Genomic DNA, 25,593 nt, shown 5'->3' with positions numbered 1-25,593 from the left:
AAGTTAACCTAATTTCTTCTCTTCCCTAACCTGCATCTTTTTTTGCAAAGGATAAAATATTAGCCACCGATATGTCATCCAGGGTAACCATTTGAAGGGACACCTGTAGATACTGTTTCCCATTTGCTTCTTTTTTTTCATTCCCTCTTCAGTGTCTCTCCCCCCCACCCTCCCAGTTTCCCACCAGAAGCCATCTTTTGGGGAGAATGGGGTGGAATGAGCACATGTTGCTAAGCAACCATCTTCCCCTAGGAAGGTTATGGGATTCGCCTCCTCTTTGCAAGTGTGTTTAACAGCAAGTTATGCGAACTTTGGATCGTCTCAGTCTGTGAATTGGCAACATGTGGATTCAAGCAGTGGACCTTCTGGGAGCTGAGTTGGAGCTGTTGTGTTCCCCCTGATTAAGCATTGATGCCCCCTTGCCCCCAACACAAGAAGCATGACTGGGTCTTTCCTCGCTCCACCTCTTCTTGTACTTCTGCTCTTTCCTTAACTGTTCCCATCAAGCTTTCACAAGGCTCACACAGCTTATACTGCTGGACTTCTTGACTGTTTCTGATTGTGTGAAGTGGAATGTGAATGTTCTGCCTATATCGTTCACTATCTGTGGTGACCAAATCGTGCGTGTGTGTGCTGCTGGCAAGTGAGAGCCAGTCTCCAGGCTGGATCTCACACGTGCAACTTCGTGAGACTTGGTCCCTCTATCTTGCTGTGCTCCTCTGGCTAGTCAAGCTCCTCCCTTTAGTCCTCCTAGCTGAGCTTGAGAGCTGTGCTTTGCATGCAACCCCACTCCCACCTACCCTGCTTCAGTGGCAAGCCCCACCTACCTCACAGGGTGTTTGTTGTGAAGGTGGAAGGGCAAGGAGATTGTAAGCCCCTTTGAGTCTCCTACAGGAGAGAAAGGGGGGATATAAATCCAAACTACTTCTCCTCCTCGTCCTCGTCCTCCTCCATCTTCATCAGCAGGACCGGAGACCCTGGAGAAGCACTGCCAATCCATATGAGGCTACTTGTCATCATGCTATCATTGCACTGTAGCTACCTTGTCATTTGCATTTTCCTGTGTGGGTGAGATGATCCAATTGCTGGCGGTTGATAGAACAGCACAAAGTGAAACATTGGATGCTGTGTGGACTTAGGCTCTGATTGGGTTGTGGAAGGTCCATCTGAAGAACATCTGAAAGGCAGAGGACCTACTTTGCCTGCTCAGTTCCACCTGCGGCATCTCCAGCTCAAAGAATCTCAATTAGCATGTTTTGGGAGATATCTTTCCCTGTCAGAAAGCTGCTGCCAGTCAGAAGAGACAAGATGGAGCCAAATGGAGTGTCTTGGTATACAGTTGCGTGGCTATTCTTGTTTCAGCCCTCTTCAGTTAGATTTCTCAAGGTAGCCCTCGGCTTGCAATTGGCTCTGACTTTCCTCTTTATGTGCCCTGTATCTCTCTCTTGCCGCCCTTTTCCTACAAGTGAATGGAGACTTTCACTTTAATCACTTTATCTGGAGTGAGAGTAAAGGGCATGCGAGGGGAAAAACCTCGGTGGTGCAGTGGGGGGAATGTGAGAGTTGCCCCCCATGCCTCAGATCTTTTTGTTCCAAGAATCTGGAGTAGACTGGCTCTATGTGCCACTGGGCACCTAGCTGCTACTGAGTGCCAGGGTAGGTGGGCATCTGCTCTCACTGTCCTGTGTCTTTCTTCCTGATGCCTGCCTGTTACCTTTGGTCTGCAAGTTTCCCTTGGGCTGAGGGTTGGGCGATTGTCAGTACAGATTCAGTGGGGTGGTGGGAAGTGCCGTCAAGTAACGGTTGATCCTTTAGGGCAGTGGTCTGCAACCTGTGGCTCTCCAGATGTTCATGGACTACAATTCCCATCAGCCAATTGGCCATGCGGGCAGGGGTTGATGGGATTTGTAGTCCATGAACATCTGGAGAACTGCAGGTTGCAGACTCCTGCTTTAGGGTTTTCAAGGCAAGAGATGTTCAGAGGTTATTTGCCATTGCCTGCCTCTGCATGGTGACTCTGGACTTCCCTGGACTTCCTTGGGTCTCCCATCCAAATGTTAGGTCCAACTTCTATTCACCTTCTGAGATCTAATAAGATCGAGCCAGCCGGGGTCACCCAAGCCAGCGTGGATTCTGTTTGGCTGATCTGAATTCAGCGTGAATGTGTTCTATGTTGCCTCTTAAAAAACTCTGATCAAGAAGCGCTCCCCGCCCCGCCCTCCAAAAAAGGACTTCATCTTTTGCCATAAGCAGATGTTCTCTTTTATGTGAATACACAAAAGCCAAGAGTTTCTTTTCTTACCAAAATAACTTATTTATTAATATCCCCCCTGCAATAAAATATGTATGATATTTATCTTGATGCAGACTGGTGCCGGGTGAACAAATTTGCTGTTGGTTGGCAGCACATCACTGGAGCTCTCTTTTTCCGCTCCTCTCCAGAGTATAATAGGAAGATGGATTGAAAAATACATCAGAGCGAGATGAAATTCTTGCTTGGTTTCTGAGGGGGAGCAGATGAGGAGAGGGGGTGCACCCCAGATGATTGGGAGAGGGATGATGGAGCGATGGGGGAGCATGTCGGCTTCATCTTCTTCGCACTACGTGGCGTTTGGGTGAACAGGAAGGCAGCTCTGGGGGGCTTTAAAATTGGACCCATCTATCAATGGCAACAGGTTGGGGCGGCTTTTGAAGCAGCAGTTTGCTGCCTTCCAGAATCAACTGGCTGGCATGTGTGCCCACTCAGTAAACCCCATGTTTGTTGTGCAGATGCCTTGTGCATCTTCAGTCTCTCTCCTCTGATGCGCCCTTTCTCACCGGGGATGGCCCCACCACATTGCAGGGCTGTGCTTCTGCAAGCAACCCCCAGATTTGCAGAGGGGCTGACCAGCCTGAGCTAGAAGAGAGGAAGAAGAGTTTGGATTTATATCCCCCCTTTCTCTCCTGTAGGAGACTCAAAGGGGCTGACAATCTCCTTGCCCTTCCACCCTCACAACAAACACCCTGTGAGGTAGGTGGGGCTGAGAGAGCTCCGAGAAGCTGTGACTAGCCCAAGGTCACCCAGCTGGCATGTGTGGGAGTGCACAGGCTAATCTGAATTCCCCAGATAAGCCTCCACAACTCAAGCGGCAGAGCTGGGAATCAAACCCGGTTCCTCCAGATCAGAGTGTACCTGCTCTTAGCCACTGTTCTTAGCCATTACGCCACTGCTGCTCCTAATGAACCAGTAGTCTGCCTCTGTAGTATCAGACTGTCATCTGTATATCAGACTGTCATCTGTCCACGGGAGGGGATGTGTGTCCCCAGAGTATAGTTGAAGGGCCTGATAGTGCAGCAGTTTTGCTGAAGCTAAGCCAGTCTGGTGTTGGCTCGAATGAGAGATTCCCTGGGATCCTTCTCTCTGCGCTCCCCTCCCCCCGCCAAACCAGGTTGCACATCTTGAGTTCCTTGATGGAAGAAAGGCAGGATTGTGATATAATGAATAAAACATGAAAAAAGCTCTATATGCTTTGTTCATTAGTGTAGCAGCAATTGAATGGGAATAGCACACGCTGCTGTTGTGCCTATCCCACACCTTCGGGCAGTGAATGTCTTCCACGAGAGGCAGAAGGAGACAGTACTGGAGGCTTATGGAGTCTTAGTAAATTTTACTTTATTGCCAGATACAGAGAAGCTCTCTTGCAGGGTAGCAGATCCAGTACCCCACATCAGATCCCCAGAGAGAAAGAGATCCTGCATGCCCATGTGGCTCAGCAAAGTGACAACAGCATCTATCTTCTCTCCCATCCAGCACCCTGGTGTCCTTTTCTGATGCAGGTACCCCTGTATCTGCGCACTTCAGCTGAGCAGGGAGATCTCCTCCCCCAAACCCTGATAGCTGCTTGGCCATAGCTGTTTCCTAACAGTTAAGGCCCTTTGAGGAGATATTGACAATCATTTGGAAATGTACCATTCTCTTGTCACAGGCTCTGCCTTTTTCAGGCCCTGCCACTTTAGACCAACCCTGTGGGACCATTCACTGTGATTTTACAGCACAATAAAAAAAGAGCGAAGGAACAAAAGAAATAATTGTGGTTTCTTTTCCTGGTGCCCAGCCAGACATAGAGAGTTGGTGGGAGGGAGATTTGATAAAGATGAAGCTGAGATCAGAGGCGTAGCGCCAATGGGGCCAGGTGGGGCGTGACGCCCTGGGCGTGCGGCATGGCGGGGGCATGACCTGGGCATTCCGGGGGCGTGACGGGGCATTCCAAGGTGGAGCAGGGGCAGACGGCGCTTCAGCAGGGGCGCAGGGTGCGCACATGCCCCAGGAAGATTTCCCCCTTGCTCCGCCCCTGGTTGAGATTGTAAGTTTTCCCACTGAAACCAACAACAGCAAACACATAAATCTCCTCTGAAGATGCCAGCCACAAATGCAGGTGTAACGTCAGGAAAAAATGCTACTAGAACACGGTCATACAGCCCGGAGACCACACTCCCAACAGCAAACACATCCATGAGAATGGACTCAAGCAAGAACAGCTAAAACAAAGAAACTTTTTACCCCACAAATACCAAGAAATCATGCATTCCTGCTCTGGAGTCAAGCATATGTACCCAGAGATGACCCACTGAGAATATCTTGCCTACAAATCATGGTACTTTCGCCTCAACACATACACACACCCTTGAAGCAAAGTATCTTTCCTTTGGCTCTTCGTTCTGCAGCAGTAGATAGACCTCTGCTTTCTTTAATACTCATATCAAAAAATCTGGGCTAGGATAATTTGAATTTGACAGTTTGTATATAAGATGCAGATGTGCTTAATGTTTTCAGATCTTGGGATCTGTTAGTTAGGAGGGGCTTTCTGACCCGACCACTGATCACTGGAGATCTTATTAAGTGTCTTTCTGGCTCTTTGGCTACAGTGGACAGGCATAGGGATACCTGCATGAGAAAGGAACACTGTGGTGCTGGGATGGGGAATAGTCACTGTGGTATAGTGGCTAGGAGCAGGTGGACTCTAATCTGGGGAACCAGGTTTGTTTCCCAACTCCTCCACATGAAGCCTGCTGGGTGACTTTGGCCTAGTCATGGTTCTCTCTGAACGCTATCAGTCCCACCTACCTCACAAGGTGTCTGTTGTGGGGAAGGAAAGGAAGTAATTTGCAAGGATCTTTGAGACTCCTTATTGTTGGGAAAAGTGGGGTATAAATGTAAACTTATTTTTCCTCTTCTTCCTTACTGGATATTTGCCCAGGAACTTTCTAACCTATTTTCACATGCATGAAAGCTAAGAACTCGTTTTCTAAGAATTGAGGTTCTTGGGATGCTATATCTTTAGCTGAAAGTACAATTCTCCACTTGAATGGCACAATCAGATCCAGAATATGCTAATAATGTCTTGCTCAGTTCTCCAAATACTTTGTAGTTAGTTCTGGTGGGTTTTCCGGGCTGTGTGGCCGAGGTCTGGTGGATTTTGTTCCTAATGTTTCGCCTGCATCTGTGGCTGGCATCTTCAGAGGTGTATCACAGAGAAAAGTCTGTTGCACACTATGTCTAAGTCTCACTTAGACATAGTGTGAAACAGAATTTTCTCTGTGATACACCTCTAAAGATGCCAGCCAGAGATGCAGGCAAAACTTTAGGAACAAAATCCACCAGACCATGGCCACACAGCCCGGAAAACCCACCAGAACCAGTTGAATCTGGCCGTGAAAGCCTTCGACAATGCTTTTTAGTTAAATCGCCAGAACATATTATCACAAGATACATAGATGTCCACCAGCTTACATGACACGTGTGTGTGTGTGTGTGTGTGTGTGTGTGTGTGTGTGTGTGTGTGTGTGTGTGTGTGTGTGTGTGTGTGTGTGTGTGTGTGTGTGTGTGTGTGTGTGGGACTACATAAATTAATGGAGGATTAATTGTTTACATAAGCCCTTCGGGGATCGGGCGGTATATAAATTTAAGAAATAAATAAATATAAATAAATAAATTAATTAATGGAGGATTAATTGTTCAGTGAGTGTTCGATAAGTGGAACTTCCAGGTTCAGAAGCAATATACCTGCCAATTCCAGATGCTGGGGACAAGTAACTCCAGTATATGCTTGTCTTTTTATTCCCTGCTTGTGGGTTTCTTGCTGGCCCTTGTTAGCAATTAGATGCTGAACTAGATAGACCTCTTGACCTGATCTAACAGGGTTCTTCTTATGTTTTGTCTGCCTACTGCAGACTGTTACGACCTCCCAAGGATCAGGAACAAAACCTTCCAGAGTTCAGACAGCACAGTAGGAGCTCGCATGTTCAAAAGATGAAAACGCATCAAAGAAGCTTTTGAGAATGAGAGCCACCTGAGAATATTAAACATAGAAAGGTTTGGGGGAGCAGAACGGGTCGTACCAGAACTTTTGCACCCTTTAATTGGATGCCCGTTTCTCTCTGCCAAACACTGTGGCAGTGACAGTTCTGCTGCTGCAGGTCTATAAATGCCACCCGGATGTATCGGCATGATGTGTTGAATTTTTGTTTGTTCTATCCCATTCCGGGGGAAAACAGCTGTTCTATTGACAGCACTTCATTAGAGAGACAAATGGGGTCAGCTGTGTTATCTTGGCTCCTAGACATCAGCATAATAGACCAAACATTAAGGCCTGACCTAAAAAAAAAAACGCTCCCAGAGGGCTTTACAGCGGAGTGGCTGGACGAAAATGTCTGGATAGATGGTGCCCAAAAGGAGGGGACAGTCACGGCAGGGAGAGATTCAGAAACAAGCTTTGCAGCAGTTTGGGGTGACTTGATTTATTTTGTCCTCCTTCTGCAGCCCCATTGACTTCTATTCTTCTTTGAGAAAACAAAATCTGTGATTAGCCTTGTTGGCCAAATGGAACCACTACGCACAGAGGCAGTGCCTCTTTGAATATCAGACATTGGTACTTTTAGTCACTGATGGCGTTCTGCCCTCATGTGCTTCTTGACATATCTGGCCAGTCAGACCAGGATCTGGACTGAATACACCAATGGTCTGATCGAGCTGGGCTTCTGTTGATGTCCTTTAAAAGTGCGAGTAAATCAATCGCTTTCCAAGAATTGATTTCATCTGGAGTTCCCACCTAAATTCAAAAATGGCAAAGTCTGAGATGAATTTTGGAGGCTCCTGCTTGGGCAAACCCCTGAGGATGTATTTCGAGTTGGGGAGCCAAACATTTTTAAAAGGCCCGTGAAGCTCAGGTCATCCATTCCTGGTTTGTGCCTTCACAGTAGAAGCTGTTCTGGGATTTTCTTTTTCCTTTCCTCTGCAAGAGTTACTAAGAACCATCAGTGCCCTCTAGTGAGTCAGCTGCTTAATTTTCTTTGGCAGCTGTGGACTCATTTCTGCATCGCACGTTCCAGAAGGGATGTTCACGACAAGCAAACAAAGCGTAAGTGAGGAGCACAAAAACGAAGCACGGATCCTGCGGTAAAAATGGGCTAAAGGCAAAATGGGACGTTGCGGTTTCCTGTCGTTGTGAAGAAGGGCACGTTGGACCTCATTCAGATGCAATGTTGGATATGCAAGAACCATGCAAATGACCCAGCTGACATCACTGTCTGAGCTATGTCACTGGCAAACATATGTGGCCTAGGGGTGTGTGGCACAAGCATGCTTATCTTCCCCACACAGGTTGACTGACAGCAACGATATGCTGGCTGTGCTTTTTATGCATGTCCAGCACCTTCTTCTTACACTGGGCCTTTGAGAAAATTTCTGCAGGTTTGGCTTGTCACATTCTACTAAGGCAGGGGTCTTCAAACTATGGCCCTCCAGATGTTCATAGACTACAATTCCCATCAGCCTCTGCCAGCATGGCCAAGTGGTAGGGCTCATGGGAATTGTAGTCTATGAACATCTGGAGGGTCATAGTTTGAAGATCCCTGTACTAAGGGATCTGCAACCTGTGGCTCTCCAGATGTGCATGGACTACAAATCCCATCAGCCCCTGCCAGCATGGCCAATTGGCCTTGCTGGCAGGGGCTGATAGGACTTGGAGTCCATGCACATCTGGAGAGCCGCAGGTTGCAGATCCCTGTGCTAAGACTTTCCAAAATTCCCTCTGGGACATGATGGCAGGAACCGTCCTGTGCATCTAGGCACAGTTTGTGACGTTTCCTAGCAATGCTTGATGGAAATTGTATAGCATCGTGGCAAAGTGAATTGACTACAGATTGGGAAGCCCCAAGTTCAAATGCTACCTCTGTCGTGAACACACTAGGCTGCCCTTAGGCAAGCAAATTTTTCTCAGTCTCAGCCCCCCAAATATGCAATTGGGGGGTACGAGTCCAGCCTACCTTTCAAGGGTTACAAGAAATTGTAATGTGTAGGAATTCATTGAAGACTTGGACGTACAATAACAAATGCTAAGAGTTACTAGGTTTGCCCGACCAGTGCCTGCAATGCCCACTAGATTTTTGGAGTGGGGCTGCATCCAGTCCCAGGAGTGAAGTCACGTCTGATCAACATTCTGAGATCCCCCCAATCTCTATGATAAAACTAGTAGCAATTGGGGGGATCCCTAGAGAGTCTCGTAAATGCAATGTCACTTCCCAAGCTGAATCCTATTTCCTGCCCCCTTTTTATCGCCTGGCAGATGAGCACAGAAAATGGGCAAATGTAATCTGGAGTGGGCAGTTAGCAAGCGTAAATAGTATTATAATATTTGGGCTGCATGCACACATTGTTGGGTATTCCATTATCATTTCAGTGGAGCAACTGGATTTTCTTGTATGGACGAGATCAGTCTGGTTGTGAGCGCTGCAGTGCTCCAAAAGTACCATTTCCAGCAGCGTGTGGATAAAACCTGGGTTCAATTCCATTTTTTTTCTCCTAATGGTCTGTGACTCCCCCTCATTAGAAAAAGCAAAAAAAACCTCCTTCATTTTATATTCCATTGCAAATAACCATATGATCATATTGTCGAAGGCTTTCATGGCCAGAATCAACTGGCTTTTGTGAGTTCTCCAGGCTGCGTGACTGTGGTCTGGTGTTTTTAGATCCTAGTGTTTTCCCCGCATCTGTGGCTGGCATCTTCAGAGGCATCCCGTGACTTGCCTCTGAAGCCAACCAGAAGAACCGTAGAATCATCAATAAAAACAATACGTCATAACCAAAAGAGGCCAGTCCTGCCTCAACCGAATTTGCAGTCTATGTGCCAGCAATGGGAAGAAGAAAATGATGGAAGGCAAAGGAAGGTGCACTTCAGCTGAGACTCCTCTTCCTCTCTCCCCCTCCCCCCCCCAGATGCACTTTCAAAGGCCTTAAGCACAGAGAAGTCCTAATTGTTTGCCAAGGACGTATTAAAATTGACAATTTCATCTTCTTTTCTTGTGGTTTTATCTGGCGCAAGGAGCAATTAAACAGCATAGATGTTAGTCAGCTGGGAAACGCCTGCATTAATTAAAGTCACGAGGATTCTTCAATGGAGGTGGAGCAAAGAGGGTACAGGTAAATCCTGTTCCTCCTCACTCAGCAGAAACGCCACCCCTTTAAGTAACTGGAGGTGTCAAAATCTATCTACCAATGGATCACAAGAGTCAGATGATGAAAAAATGTGTCTTCCATTGGCTGGACCAGCTTGAAGGAGAAATGGGTGCTCAAGTTTTTCTGATTGTTTTGCGGGCGTGAGCACAAAATGTTGTTGAGCGCTCCGTAGCTTCCACCCAAACAGATGGCAGTTGGCTTAACTTTTTAAGCCCTTGTTTCTGGAGGCCCTTCGGGGAAGTGCATCGCCCTCCCTTCTTGGCAAGGAGGTCTCTGTGTCTCCGCTTGCTGCCTGCCCCCGGGTGCCTCTCCACCTTTCCAAGCTTCTCCAGCATTCCTCCCAGAGCTGAATTCCTTTTCGGCCTCCGATGAAGTCATCCCCCCTCACCTCCCAGTTTCTTCAAACTTGTTCGGCGCGTCATGGCATGCGGGTTTCTGACAAGCACAGCTTCTTTTAGGTGAGTTGCACTTAAAAACATTTTGGGGGAGCGAATGTTTATGGGTGTCTCTTTCCCTTCTGCTGCTTTCTGTTTCCTCCCCCCCCCCCTCTGTTTTAAACAAGGGCTTCAGAGGCCTCCAGAAAAATCTCTGCTTCTCAACTAACAAATTCCAGCTGCCTTCTGCAGAGCCTCTTTTTTGCCTTTTGTTTCCTACCGCCTGTCTGCTGCCGGCTGCCGCCTTGCACTGCTGGTTTGTGTACGAAGCTGCTTGGTGAGGAGGGCAGAAGCAGGAGGCCCCGATGTCCTGTTTGGAGACATTCCAGAGGCATCCGATTGGACACCCTGTGAAACAGGATGCTGGACTAAATGGACTTTTGGCCTGATTTGGTTCGGCTGCTCTCCTTCTGACCCCTCTCAGTACTGCTTTTCCTAGGATTAAACAGAACTAGAATTCTTGCAGGCCTGGAAGCCGAGATCCCAGGGACCCGGCCATCCGGAAAAGGCTTCCAAATGCTGGATATGGCCAGTGTTTCTTTCCCTGTCGCTTTAAAGGGCATCAGAGGTCTGACTGGCTTCCAGCTTGACTGGCTGATTGGCTGAAATTTACAGGTAGATTTATTTCCAAATTGTGCCAAATCCCAGTGCACTCTGCTCTGTGCTCAAACTGTCCTAGGTAGGGAGAAAAGCTCTTGGCGGCTGCTCTTGGCTAGGATCAGGCCACGTCCAGTCCCAGTGCTACTGGCAGCACTAAAGGGGTCATTTTTTACTCAGACCTATCTGGCAGCCCCATACTTGTCTGAGTCAATCACCCTGTACTGAGCTGCTTGGTTCATCTTGCTGCTGGGTGGTTTTACTGGCTTGGTCCATCCCTGAACAGACTCGAAATTCCGGGCGCAGTCCCAGGGTTTGACCCTTATTTTTTTGCCTTTTGACAGATATCTTGTTGCAATTTTGCTAGTGCAAGTTCCTGCCTTTACCATTCAACAGGGCTCAGCTTCCTCCCCAGAGTCTGTAGAAGTTATTTCTTTGAATAAAGAGTGCTACGCTGGCGTGGCAGCTCATACACGTGAGCGCTGAGGCATCCTGCATTGTTCAGCCTGCTCTGTCACACGTTAGACATGCTGAGAGATGTTTTCCCAGTGTGATGGTATGTTGCTGGACCATTTTATGCACTTATTAAATATAATGACGAGCATAAGATGGGCTTTTAAATCAGGAGGAGCGACGATGGCGAAGCACATGAATACGGCAAACAACAAGCCAAGAAGACCATGTCACAATGTGCGTGGATGCAGACACTAGTGACGAGAGCCTTCAGATGAGCACAAAATGGTTGCAGGCATGTTTGCCTTTTCAGTCGAGGAGTGTTGGTGGGTGAGGAGTTTTCAGTCGAGGAGTGTTGGTGGGTGAGGTGCTGTTCCCTTTATCACCTGCTCTCCCCTTCCCTACTCTTGTTATACTGTGGTCTTGCCTACTTGAACAGATGGAATGGAAATGAATGATTTCGATGCCCAAATATCACTTGCATGATTCATGGGCCTATCTAAATCCCGTCGCGAACGGAATGTCCTTTGCGGTGGGTAGTGGCCTCTCCCACTAGATCCTCACTCGTCTAAATGTCACCCACCCTCAGAAGGGGCTCATTGGATCCAGTCTGCCCAACATCCTGTTTCCCACAGTGTGCAGCCACATGCCTCTGGAAACTTACACGCAGAACTTGAACACAATAGGCATCCTTATTTTTTCTCAGAGGTATGCTATCTCTGCATGTGGAGGTTCTAGCATCCAATAGACCAATCCACCCATAATTAATCCCATTCTTATGTCATGAGAGATGTATTCCTCTGTCAAGGATAAATCAATCATGCTGAGGGTTTTCAAGGTCAACACTTCCATTAAGGTGTAGGAATTAGCCTTTTGAAGCATTGCATGTGTGCTTTGAGAAACTAATATGGCATTTGGGAAGGGCTAATTATTATTATGAATAGATGCCATTGGGACACTGCAGTGTGTAAAGTTGCCCCGCGGCTGGGTTTATTGACCTGCTGTTTTTTTCCTGATGCTGAAAGATGTTTTCTTAAAACTGCAGTTTGTGGTTTACGTTTAAAACTGACCTCTGCCTTTGCTTTCAAGACTTCTTCATGTGGTACAACTGGCTCCTGGCTCATTTACAGCTTTACATGGAGGATAAAAGCATGCGGCAGTGGCACCACACAGCCCTGTTTCTAATGCAAGAGAGCCTCTACAGTGCAGGCCAGGGTCAAAATATTGTAGTGCCAAGCACTGCACAATCCAAAATACGGTTTGCGCCCAAATTATAGTGGGCTGTTTCAAATCCGTGCTGGCTGCATTCAGACATGTTGATGAATTAGGGGTCTGCAAACAGTGGTTTGAGCCAACCCGGATTAGCTGTGGTGTCCAAATGCAGATGGACTAACCGGTTGGGATTAGTTGGTTGGCATCATACTGGGATTTTCAAATGAGGGTTAGTAGCTGGTAGATTAACCAGCATTTGTACTACTTTTGTTTTGTCGTGACTGTTGGGTTGAAACCCATGTTTCATTAAACAGCAGCCCGACTCACACCCGCCCAGATATGGAGGTAGCAGAATAGGGGAAATATCCTGGACAGGAGGCAAGGAAAAGTCAGCTGGGGTTTGTACGCAGACAGGGAGTTCTTTCTTGTGCCTGAATGACTAGCCAGAGTTTGTTGCACAGACAATAGTTTGTATCATTCATGAGAGGTCTTTGTGACTCCAGAGTGAAAGTCAAGGATAGAGCGCTAGATTTGCCCCCTCCTACTGGGACCAGGCAAGACTGGCCCTTTACCTGCAATCCAGTTTCCAAGCCCTAAAATGGCAGGAGCCTGTTCTTTTTTCGACCGTCCTTTTAGGGGAAGGGCTGTAGCTGCCCCCTCCCCCAAGTACAGGGCCTGGAGCTGCTGCTCCTGTTGCCCATTGGATAAGACAGCTCTGACTGATGGGGACTTCATCTCCTCCTCACCTCTGCAGCTTGTGGCCAGAAGCACCAACCTGCTCTGCCCCGTTCCCTCCCAGACAGCTCTCTGTCGCCTCCTCTTTTCCTTCATGCCTCCGGATAGCTTCCTCCTTTGCTCAACCCTTCTGCTACTTCTGCCTCTCGTTCCCTCAAGCCTTCTGCCTGCCTGCCCAGCCCTCTCCTAAACCTGAATAATTTGGCCAAGGGCAGCAATTGGCTTTTCTGCCAGCACCTCTTCATTAGTGCCTGCTTGCTAAGCCTGCATTTTTCAAAGCTGCGTGGAGATATGAGTGTGTGTGTGTGTGTGGGGGGGGGGCTGTTAAATTATTTCCCCAGTTGCTTCAGGCCAGTCTGTCTAGGTAGCCCCAACAAGTTCTGCAACGCTTCCCGGAGGCTTTCATGAGTTGCCTCTGTCATCAGTGGGCTCTGATGCTTGCCTGGTTTAAAAAGGCCCTTCTTGCAAATCATTGCCTGTTACAGTGGAGGATCTGCTAGCATGGTGAGGTCGTTATGAGCAGGTGCACTCTAATCTGGAGAACCGGGTTTGATTCCCCGCTCTGCCACTTGAGCTGTGGAGGCTTATCTAGTGAACCAGATTAGCCTGTGCACTCCCAACACATGCCAGCTGGGTAAGCTTGGGCTAGTCACAGTTCTTCTGAGCTCTCTCGGCCCTGCCCACCTCACAGGGTGTTTGTTGTGGGGGAGGAGGGGGAAGAGAAAGGAGATTGTAAGCCCCTTTGAGTCTCCTTACAGGAGAGAAAGGGGCGATAGAAATCCAAACTCTTCTTCTTCTACTACATAGGTGTCAAACTTGGCCACTAGTAGAACACCTATGTTCTACTACTTCTGTTCAGCTGCCCAGAGTAAAAGTCTGATGCTGGACTCCTTGGCTTTTTGGTTCCCGCCTTGGCACACACACACACACACACACTCCCCACATAAACGCTAGCATCGTTGCCAGATAGGATGGCTCACTGCATAAAGCCTAACTCCATATCTCCTGACAGCAGTGACTGAAGACAAGGCCCAGCTGTTCTCTTTTGGGGCACTGGAGAGCACAAAATTGCCCTCTTGGGCCTCATTTATATAGGCCTGTTATGAGCTTCATCTATTAGCAGCTGGATCTCCAGCCATAAGCCAACAGGGTGGTTGTTATGGGCAGAGCAAGACAGGCAGAGACATCAGAGGCCGCCGCCGCCGCCTCCTGTTCTTCCAGACATTCTCCTGTGTCTCACTCAGCAATGCGCAGATTAAACCTTCATTTGTCCACTTATTGGATCCAGATCGCAGCTGATTCAGGGGGCTTAGCTCCACATGGCATTTGCCATCCACAAGTCCGCGGCAGGTTATTAACTTAAAACCCTCCAAATCTCTCCGTAATGACACGGATGGCCTCCGCAACCAGGGAAGTTAACTGTCTGTAAAGAGGGGCTTAGCAATGCCAGCCATTGGGATATGAAAGACAATCCCATTTGGGAGTCCTATCAGGCAGAAGGGCATGATTAGCGCACAGCAGAAGCCCCGCTGGGCAGAAGGGGATAAGTGCCAGCAGCGACAGACTCGCGGGCCACCTCGGCAGCCCCTCTGCCAACTTTCCTCCGCTGTTGCGATTAGGGCAGGAAGGCTCAAATGAGCCTCAGCAAGATGCACTCCGCTCGCTTTGGAGTAGCGCAGCCAAAATTTAATTTTGGAGCCGACTGTTTCCACAAGCGATGCTGCAAATGTCTTTTTGAATCTTGAGTGTGTCGCTTGGGAGCATCATGGAACCGATGGACCAGTAACAAGCTCATTTGCTGTTATTGGCATATTGTTTAGAACTGAGGGGCAGCTCTGGGACGAATTCTGACGGGTCCGTGTAGTGCCTCGTTGTAATGTGTAATTTTGTGTCGGTTGGATAGAGGTTTGAGTCCGCTGTGTTCATCACATGTGCAATACGACTGGCAGGAATTGTGTTGTGGGTGCTGAACGGTCCCCCTCTCCTTTTTAAAAAACTGGCTCCGGTTGTGATGGATCTTGTTTAATTTTATTAGTCTGTTCATAGCTGCGGAGAAAGCAACGGCCGCCCCCTCCTGTGCGTACACCAGTTGTTGATAATAAATCTGGAACAGACTGTGGCTAAAAGCAATGCAAAATACTGACTGATGATCAAGCATCTTCTTTCAAATGGTTTTCCACGGAACCTGGAGCTTTCTTAGAAGCTTGTCAGGAGCTCTTTTAATGAGATTTATTGATTTGATAGGGGGCTATCGCTGCAAACCCTTCAGATGGCTGGCTTCAGAGGCTGCTTAAAATTAAAACTGCCCTCAATAAAGTTGCTGCCATATATAAATGCGTTTGCAGGTCACAATGCAGAAGGGGAAGAATGTGCAAGCTGATGACACCCTCCCCCCCCAAAAAAACCACCCCCACTAAAAACAATCAGGTTTTTAACTGGTGTATAAAAGTGTCCCCTCTGTATTGTCGAAGGCTTTCACAGCCGGAATCACTTGGGTGCTGTGTGGTTTCCAGGCTGTATGGCCGTGTTCTAGCAGCATTCTCTCCTGACGTTTCGCCTGCACCTGTGGCTGGCATCTTCAGAGGATCAGAGATGCAGGCGAAACGTCAGGAGAGAATGCTGCTAGAATACGGCCATACAGCCCGGAAACCATACAGCACCCAAGTGTCCCCTCTGTTGAGTGTGGTGGCATGGAAGTTTGTGGTGGCATGGAAGTTGAGTGTGGTGGCATGGAAGTTTGTGGTGGCATGGAAGTTGAGTGTGGTGGCATGGAAGTTTGTGGTGGCATGGAAGTTGAGTGTGGTGGCATGGAAGTTTCAGAGGGCAAGAGCCTTTGTAGAAACAGCTCCACAACTGGTGACTACTCGTCTCCCTCTTAATGTACGAAGGGTTGTGATGCTAAGTCAGATGTTGGGTTCACCATAGTTAGGATTGCCTGCTCCCATTGGAATCAACTCTCCAAGGTTTCAAGAAGAAGTCTTTCACACCATCTTCTACTGGGTCCTTTCACCTGGAGGTGCTGGAGGTTGAATCTGGAATCTCTACCGTTCTGCTGCGGTCTTCTTGATAGTGTGGGGGCACAGAGCATAGTCTTGGCACTCTGCAAGGTTTTAGTTTGTGTGGGAGCAAGAGGCCTTCCAAGGGCTGTAAGGAGCTGGCATTTCTGAAAGACAGTGAGGCTGCTTGACCAAGCTTTGCATCAAGCAGCATTGGAAGAAATGTGTTCTGCTTTCATCCGTTCAATTGGCATAGCAGTGATTGGCTGTTGTGCTTTTTCCAGGCTGTTTGGCCAAGGTCTGGTAGTTTTTGCTCCTAATGTTTCACCCGCATCTATGGCAGACATCTCCAAAGGTATGTCACGGTGAGATGTGTTTCTCTCCATGGCACACTGAAGACATACCTCTGAAGATGCCAGCCATATAGATTAGGGTGAAATGTTGGGAGCAAAACACCACCAGACTACAGCTACACAGGCTGGAAAATCCACAACAGCTGGTGGATTCTGGCTATGAAAGCCTTCGACTGTACATAGCAGTGATTCTTAATGGGTATAGCCAGGACTGCTGGCCAACTGCTTGTTTACTCTTCACCATGTTCCCAGAATCTTCTTCCGTGCATTTATTGGTCTACGTACTATATTTCTTTGTAGCTGTAAGTGGTTTGTGAAGGTTCCTCAGCAGATAGATCCCCGAAGGTTAAAAAAAAAAGTTTCATTAAAAACTTTGGAGGCATAGAAAGCAGACTAGGCAGACCCTGGAATGGTGCATCTGTTCCAGTTCACTAAATATAAATATGTCACTAAAAATACATGTCGTTTAAACTGTTTCTCAGGCTTTTACCTACTGTTGGGGTATGTGTGTACATGTGGAGAACTGGTGGCCTTAAATATGCTTGCAATGTATTTCTAAAACCATTTTATTTATTTACTGTGATTATTCCCCATTAGTTCCCAATAGTGGCCCATCTCCATTTTATCCTGACAATAACCCGCATTCCTTCATTCGTTACATTTCTATACCATCCTTCCCAAACTCAAGGCAGTTTACAATAAATAAATATCACAACAACATTAAAACATATAACATTAAAAACCAGCATTTATTCCAGTATTCAGCACTATAAGTCAGAGGCATCAAATTGGCCAGCAGTTACACAGACGATAACAGACCAAGCCACTGGTCTAAGTCAGGAGGAAAACCTGTTGGAACAGTTCCATTTTGCAGCACCTACAAAATTGAGATAAATCTGACAGGGCATGGATCTGACAGGGCATGTAGCAGCAGTGGCGTAGTGGTTAAGAGCAGGTGCATTCTAATATGGAGGAATGAGGTTTGATTCCCCACTCAGCCACTTGAGCTGTGGAGGCTTATCTGATGAACCAGATTAGCCTGTGTACTCCAACACACACCAGCTGGGTGACCTTGGGCTAGTCCAGGGGTCTGCAACCTGCGGCTCTCCAGATGTTCATGGACTACAATTCCCATCAGCCCCTGCCAGCATGGCCAATGTAGTCCATAAATTGTAGTCCATGAACATCTGGAAAGCTGCAGGTTGCAGACCCTGGAGCTAGTCACAGCATCCTCCACCTCCACACCGGAACTCCCCCGGAATGCCCTCACCACACCCCCACAGGGGCGCACACTTGGTGCGCTGCGCTCCCCCGATCCCCTTGGAGCTACACCTCTGGTGGGGCGGGAAAGGGCTGCTGCTTAGTGGTAGAACCCCTTGCTTTGCATGTAGAAGGTCTAAAGCCCAATCCCTAACTTTTCCAGTTTAAAGGACTCAGTCTCTTCTCTTCCCTCTCCCTCTCTGTAGTTGTATATATCTGAGATTCAAGAAAACAGATGTCAGGCAAATGTTATACTAGAGAGGCCCATGGTCCATCTCATATCCCCGTGGTAAAGCACACGGCTTGCATATGAGTCCCCAGTTCAGTTCTTGGGCATCTCCCAGTGAAAGATCTCAAATGTTCTCTGTCTGGGACCCTGGAGAGCTACCTCAGGACAGAGCGGGCAGTATTGTGACTGATGGAGAAAATGTCTGAAAAGGCAGCTTCCACTTATTTCGGCAACTTCCACTTATTTCCAAAACCCAGACTTTGGTGGAGTTTATGGCCTTGACATGATGTTTGAATTTGCCAAGATGATTACCATCCACAAATGGAACTCTTCTCTTTCCTAGAGAGTGGAAAGAGTTTGGAAGAGATAGAGAAATGCAAAGTATCTACTTAGTTGGCTTTTAATGTTTAGCGCTGTCTACCAGATGCAAGCCTAAGAAGCTGTCATTTCCTTGATCCTTTTCCGCTACGCTATTAAAGAACTGAATCGTCAACAGTAGAAGCCACCACTTGGGAGACGGGCTGCTTTGAAACTCAAGCAGACACCTGGGAATTGGCATCATCACAGAGTCTTCCAGAACGTGGTGTATTTGTTTCATTTTTAATAAACACCGTTGCAATATTTATTTGTTTTTGAACTAGCTGTAGCAGAGGTGGGGGGAGAGGGCGGGTTGAAAACACAAGATTAAGTGGGAAGGTAATCTCCTATAGGATTGTTGGAGCTTGGCATACTGACTCTTCTCCCTTCTTTAGCCATGCCCCCTTAGTACCCCTGTCATCTTCAGCCATGCTCCTCCTCTGAAGGAGGGCCTCTGAACATGCTAATAAGAGTACCTCTGAACATGCCTGATCACTGAGCTACTGTAGCCTGTCCCATGCACTTGGAAAGAACGAACAAGCTTTCTTTAGGACAAGGTTGCCTGTTCCTCACTGACTACTGGCAGGAGGCAGGGGGTAGGGTGGCCAGCTCCAGGTTAGAAACCTTCCGGAGATTTGGGGGTGGAGATTTGGGGGCCACTTTCTCTAGGGAAACTGATCTCTGTAGTCTGGGGATGAGCTGTAACTCTGGAGGATCCCTGGGTCCCACCTGGAGGATTCCATCCCTTCTTTGGGAGTATGTGGCGGTCTCAGGCCCCGCACTTTTCTGTACTGTGGTTCAAGATATTCATAAGTGGTCTGAAAAGAGGTTTATGAAGGGTGGACAGCAGCAGTTGTAGCTGTGGGCAGGCAAGGGTGGGTGCTAAAAGGGTATAGGCTAGGCTTGAAACTCCGGCAGGAGCATCCATCCATTTTTGGCTTCTCGAGGGCCAAAATCTAGCAGCCAGGTACATGTGGCAGTGGGTGAGCTGAATTTTCCATAAGGGTTTGAGCTCACTAGCCAGTTTTTTTGGCTACTCAACTTTCCAGTCCACATTGTAATGTCAGTAAGGGACTCTTTGGCCATGATGGCACGAAGCGATTGGCCGAGCTGCCCAAATGCCACAGAGAGGCATGGCAGGCACTTCGCCAGGTTTGAAAGGGATTTGAATGGTGACATGAAAGGAAGTGGGTGTACGAAGAAAGTGGGGTTTCCGCCTCCATTTGGAGAAAAGGATGAAGAGCTTGTGTGCTCAGTTGTATCTTTGGAGAAGCGATTTGAAAAAGGCCAAAGGGGTAGCATTGCACAGAGAGGGGTGGGAAATTGTCTGACAAAGGTGCCCTCTGTGCTTTGCCAGTTCTTGGTGGCGCATTGTTTCAGTCGCCTCAAAATATAGGTTGCCGCTTGCATCTCCCGACATGCCAATTTGGGCTGCCCTTCCCTCCGAGGCTGTTCTTTTCCCCCTGCGTTGCAGCAACAGCCATTGTTCTCCGCTGTAACATTCCCAGCTGTGGGTCGCCGCAATGTCATAATATTGGTGATCAGGCACGCCCGCCAGTGAAATATTGTACTTGACTGATATTCGCGACTGTTTAGCTAAGCGCCGTGATTAGTAATGCCTTCTGAGTGTGTCTCTGTCTCTCTCGCTCTTTCCCCCCCTCCTCTTGCATACTGATGGCTTTTGGAAACTGAAGCGTTCTCTCTCCAGATTACTGCAGTTTTCTGAGCTGGTTTGCATCTTCTGCTATGAGTGTGCAATTGTGGCGCAAACACAACTCATGTAAATTTAACTAAGGGCCATGATCCAAGGAACTGCTCTGGGCTAGAGGTGGTTTTTAAATTTCTCATCCCTGCTGTTTTGCCTCCCCTTTTCTAGTCTGCCCTCCCCTTGTGTAACTTGAACCTGTGGATCTATTTTTACACCATTTTCTATGTCCCTGCATCAAACCTTTCTCATGAAACATACTCATTTTTCAATATTTTTGTGTGGGAATAAATTGCTGGTGCATACAATATGTGCATCCTACACATAAGCACTGCATAAAAACTCTGGTAGGGGGAAACATACAACATGCATTCATAATACAAACAAATCTTCAGCGCTTACAGTGAAAAGCGAAAAATCAAAGGGCTAACTGAACTATTAATGAACATAAAAGGAGAACGACATTGGTGACTTTCGCTTATCCATTATAAAATTATGCCTGTGACTGCATATTTTCAGTGCAACAGCTGATTATTTTTCCCCCATGTATTTATTATTACTCTATTTTATAACCCTTTCTTTAAAGCACAGAATTCAAATGGTATAACAAACTAGAAGGTTTCCCAGTCAGGTAATGTTCAGACCTCAATAGCCTTAACTTCAGCCAGGAGGGCAAGGTTCAGATTTAATGGTTAGAGTATTGGTGTGTGATCTGAAAAGCCCACGTTTAAATCTCCACTGTCGTGGAAGCTTGCTGGGTGACCTTGGGCCAGTCACACTTATGGAGTCAACCCTATCTCACAGGGTTGTTGTGCGAGTCAAATGAAAGGGGAACTTAATGCTGTAAGCTACTTTGGGTCTCAGCTGGAGAGAAAGGCAGGGTATACATGAAGTAATATATAAATAAGGTGGCAGCGTCGTTAGCTGACTACAGAACCTGTGGTCTGCAGAAACTAGAATCATTGGCTGATTCCGCATGGGCCAAAAACAGCGGTGTGAAAACAGTGTGAAAACAGTATAAACCCTTTTACAGCGTTTTAAACCCTTTTACAATGTTTTCACACCGTTTTCACACTGCTGTTTTTGGCCCATGTGGAATCAGCCATAGAGTTGGATGGTCCTATAAGCCATCTAGTCCAGCCCCCTGCTCAATGCAAGATCAGCCTAAAACATCTCTGACAAATGTTTATCCAGCAGCTGCTTGAAGACTGCTGTTGAGGAGGAGCTCACTATGTCTCTGGGCTGCCAATTCCATGGTTGAACTGATCTTCTTGTAAAAAAATGTTTCCCTAATATCCAGCTGGCTGGTACCTTTCCTCCTGGAATTTAAACCCATTATTGTGAGTCCTGTCTTCAGCTGCCAACAGGAGCAGCTTCCTGCCCTCCTCTAAGTTAAAGTCCTTCAAATATTTAAAGAGAGCAATCATGTGCTCCCTCAGCCCTCTCTTCTCCAGACTGAATATTCCCCTTGGCCTTTCCTTATCTGGCTTGGTCTCCAGGCTCCTGATTATCCTTGGTACCCTGCTCTGTATTCACTCCATTCTGTTCACAATTTTTTTTTGAAGTGAGGTCTCCTGAACTGCACACAGTACTCCAGGTGCAGCCTGACCAATGTGTTATACAGCAGGACTATGACATCTTGCAATTTGGATGTTATGCCTCTCTTGACACAACACCGAGACTGCATTAGCCTTTTTTGTTGCCTCATCACACTGGCTGCTGATGCCCTGTTTCCCCGAAAATAAGACATCCCCTGAGAATAAGACATAGTAGAGGTTTTGCTGAAGTGCTAAATATAAAACATCCCCCAAAAGCAAGATGTAGCAAAGTTTTTGTTTGGAAGAATGCCCGTCGAACAGAACACCAGAGCATGCAGTTGTGGAGCAGAAAAATAAGACATCCCCTGAAAATAAGACATAGCGCATCTTTATTTTCAGGGAAACACGGTATTTAGCTTACAGTCCACCTGCACCCCAAGATCTTGTTCACACACACTGCTATCCAGAATGTGTGCTTCTCATTTTTGTTACCCAGATGTAGAGCGCTGCATTTATCCTTGTTGAATTTTATCTTATTCACATCTGCCCACTCATCCGCTGTGTTCAATGTGTAGAATTCTAGCTCTTATCTTTTAGGGTGTTCACTAATCCTCCCAATTTGGTGTCACTTTGGTACTCCTCCCAACTTGGTGTCAAATTGTGTGTAACAGCAGGGAGGATTTCATTCCCAAGTTTAGCCGATTTGTTTTAAATCCTCAGCAGCAGCGACAGCCACTCGTGGTACAAAATTGTTAGTCTCCCACCCTGTACTACCTAACAGACTTCCCATCACTTCTTATAACTGCATTTATCTTTCAAGAACCTGCTCCTGAATTTACCCCTCCTAACAGTTATGTATCTGTTTGATCATTCTGTGACATCACAGAAGTTCAACCAACAGCTGCTTGTGGTGTTACATAGCTATTGGGGCTGAACCCAGGAAAGGCAGTGAAGTGATCCCATTGGAATGTAAGCAGAACCTGCTCTGGAAGGAGAAGTTCAGAAACAACTTGCTAAGCCTGCTCATAACTAGCAGTGGGGCGGATCTGAATTGGATCAAGATTTGCTCACCAGATTTGGGGAGCCTGATCCTGTCCATTTTTTAAAAAACTCCCTTTTCAAAGCCCTCCAGCTTGAAAGGCTTCTGAACCTCTTGTGCAGGAACTTCTTGTGGGAGACCTAAGTAGAGGCCCTCTCACCCTGTGTGCCTCTCCTGGTTCTCATGAGAAGTACTGGCTCTAGCTCGAGGCGTTGGCCAGATTCTATCTTGAGCAGAAACACTTACCTTGGGGCTCTAAGCTGCACAGTGGGGCTGTTGTGTCGTGTCCTTGTGTTTCTCTGTTTACGTGTGAGAAGGCATTCACTGCCTGCCCTGAGGCTTGTTAGCTAAAGTCTCAAGGGGCCTCTGCTTTTCCTGGTTCTCTTAACTCCGCCCATCAGAACTCCCTCTTGAAGGCACAGATCTCATCACACACAATAGTTGCAAGATAAAGGACTTTATTAAAGCCCTTTAAATTGCAGTTATATTGATATTGTACCCCCTTTCCAAAAATAACCCCCGCAAAAAAAGAAAGAAAGAAAGCAGTTCCTTGGACCACACTCTGTTGAAGAAGGGGACCATGTCCTAGAACTATCTCTCCCCCCACTGCCACCCCCACATGTACACACACATACACATTTCCTGGTTTTCAAATGCAATAAAAGACAATGATTATGAAATGCTTCTCTGTATATATAGATATCTCAATATAGTAAATAACAAAAATTGAAATAATAAATCTGAAAAGGTGGAAGGGGAGAGGTGTACATGGGAAACGAGGAAGTGGGAGGGGCTGGTGATGGGCAGAGGAAAGATATCCGGGACCAAGCTGTGCTCACTGGAAAATCTCCCCTGCTCTGACAGCAAAGAAAATCAAAGTTGCGCTCAAAGTGATGTCACTCGGTGCAGGGAGAATGGAAATTGGAAGCAGAACTTGGGAAAATACATCTGTACAATCTTGCTGTGATGGACATTCACCCTGCAACACAGCAGACACCTGGTGCCTAATGGGCTTCTGACCTTGTGAACAGCTGAAGGCTTCTGAGGACGGATCCAAGGTCCAAGAAGTCCTCTGGGGCACTTAGCTGTCCTCGTGGCATCATGATGAGAGCAGACATTTTGTCAATGTATGATTGATTCACTTAAAAAAATTAAAGGTGAGATGCCTGCTGTCCCATTCATCTGTTTTTTAGATTGACTGTAAGTGGGGGAGTTCAACCCATAGTTACTCCGGTCTCTTTAACCATGAAAAGTTGCTGGCTAAAAGTGAAGGACTGTGGTCAGTTGAGTGAGGCAGGATGCCAGGAGCAACGTTTGAGGCATTGTTTCAGGTTCATTTGCAAGTGTAGCTTGCCAATAGCATGGCCCATTTGCATTTAAAAAACTGTGACCGGCATTTTCCGGACAGACAAAACATTCTGGGGGGAAACCGGGATCATACATACCGTGGTGTTTCTATCTCGATTTCTCCCTCCGCACGATAGCCAGTCAACACGTTCAGGCTGGGAGGAAAAACTCCAGGTGATTACACACGGCCTCTGGTTTACTTTCATTTTCCTTGCCAACGTTGCCATGCATGTGCGCACTGTCCCATTTTCCCAATGTTCTGATTGGCTGCAGGTGACAAGGTGGGAAAAATAAATCAGTCCATCTCCACGGGATTTTTTTCCCAAAAGAACCACAAATTTATCATGTTTTAAAAGTCGCAGAATAAGGGAAATCTAGTGGGGCGGGCCCGGGTTAGACCCAGAAGCCATGCGGAAGTCATGGCCGAACCGGGATGTTTCACCTCCTTATCCCAGGATATATGGTCTGTGCGGGAAGCACCGCTGTCATTCTTATGCTCACCTATACATTTTCTCTCCTGCTTGCTTTATTTTTTCAGTTCTTTTTCTCCTTTGTTCTGTTCTCAGAGTCCCCACCAGAGAGGACTGGGCAGAGAAGGGGGATGCCCAGCGGGGGGCTGGAGAAGAACCCCAGCATGGAGCCAGCTGCCCCAACCCCATTCCGTGTCACAGTGAGTATAACTTTCTGCAAGGGGTACTTATCCTTGGTGGGTGGAGCCTTTTTTTTTAGAAACTGTCAAGAAACACAATGCAACCAAAAGCCATAGTCAGACAAGTATTCAAGCAAAGGATCTGGCACTAAATGCATACAGTATATGCATGATACACATAAATACTGCATAAACTGTAGAGGGAAACCCATGTGACATGCATGCACAATGCAAACAAACCTACAGTGCTAGCAGTGAAAAGTAGAAAACTCAAAAGGGTTGACTGAAATATTGATGAGCATAAAATGAAAATAACATTGGGAGCGCATGAAAATGGAGAGTAACAGTGTGCTCCATGCCTTTTGAACTTTAGAACACCTACAGGACATGAGTGGCAGCCTGTCCTCGCACAGCTGGCAAGTTGTGAGCCAGTGATTCCTAATTTTGTTGAGGCTTGTGGAATTTTGAGAAGGGGTTGCTACTGCGAAATGGCTGTTGTGGGATGCAGAGGCCCATTACAAAAGGTCAGAAGGTTGCAAACCAAGCATCTTCCTCCCATCCGACCAGATGTTTCTGAATTAGTGATTCCTTCTGTGGTTTCCTATTAAAGCATTTTGTGTTCCACAAAGGTGGGCAAAAGTTGGCATTGGTTCTCTGCTTTAGGGATACAGAGGCTTTGTTCAAGAAGCAGAAGGGCATCAGAAGACCCATTGGCAGACACGAGGCTTACTAAAGGCAGGCTTCCAGGTAGCACCATTTCACCATTCCTACCACAGCTGATGTTCATGATAAGAGAGCAATGGATGTCTGACCTGGAAGTGATGAAGTGATGCAATTTTCAGGTTGTACTCTAGAATTCCCATCAATCCCTGGCATACAGCAGAATAGTGGACAGAGGTGCCTCCTTGAGGGGTGTTGTTGGGGTTTTCTCCTCTGTCCTGGAAAATAGAGTGAATTGAGGGTCCAAACCATGTTGACAGAAAGAGAGAGAGACTACGGCAGGAGTTTGGTCCACAGCAGGCTGTCTTGGAGTCCCAAAACTGTGAGCAATGCATGCACAAACCATGGCTAGCAGTCAGTAGGACTGAATAGTTTAACGTACAGTTTGACATATATTTGTGGAGATTGGAGCACTAGCTGTTTCATAGCCCCATCTGTAGACTTTGTTCACACTACTGATTTTGGTAAAGTGTAAA

The 25,593-nt window shown here is 47.1% G+C and overlaps 1 protein-coding gene across 8 annotated transcripts in view; it reads left to right on the top strand.

Annotated features, from left to right (window-relative positions):
* LOC125441413 (DAB2 interacting protein) overlaps window positions 1–25,593 on the top strand; it is a 272,204-nt gene that overhangs the window by 59,150 nt on the left and 187,461 nt on the right. For 7 of the 8 annotated variants that reach the window (XR_007245857.1, XM_048511940.1, XM_048511939.1 and 4 more), the window contains exon 2: window positions 24,315–24,418. Coding sequence is in view for 7 of the 8 variants with exons in the window: in XM_048511940.1 (XP_048367897.1) it covers window positions 24,315–24,418 (104 nt within the window). In the remaining variant the exon portion in view is untranslated. Of the gene's footprint in view, window positions 1–9,694; window positions 9,952–24,314; window positions 24,419–25,593 lie in introns of those variants that run through there. The other variant, XM_048511942.1, reaches the window with a different exon arrangement.

Source organism: Sphaerodactylus townsendi, linkage group LG12 (genome assembly GCF_021028975.2).
Source record: "Sphaerodactylus townsendi isolate TG3544 linkage group LG12, MPM_Stown_v2.3, whole genome shotgun sequence".
Taxonomy (NCBI): domain Eukaryota; kingdom Metazoa; phylum Chordata; class Lepidosauria; order Squamata; family Sphaerodactylidae; genus Sphaerodactylus; species Sphaerodactylus townsendi.
This window is presented reverse-complemented; position numbering and strand designations above follow the sequence as displayed.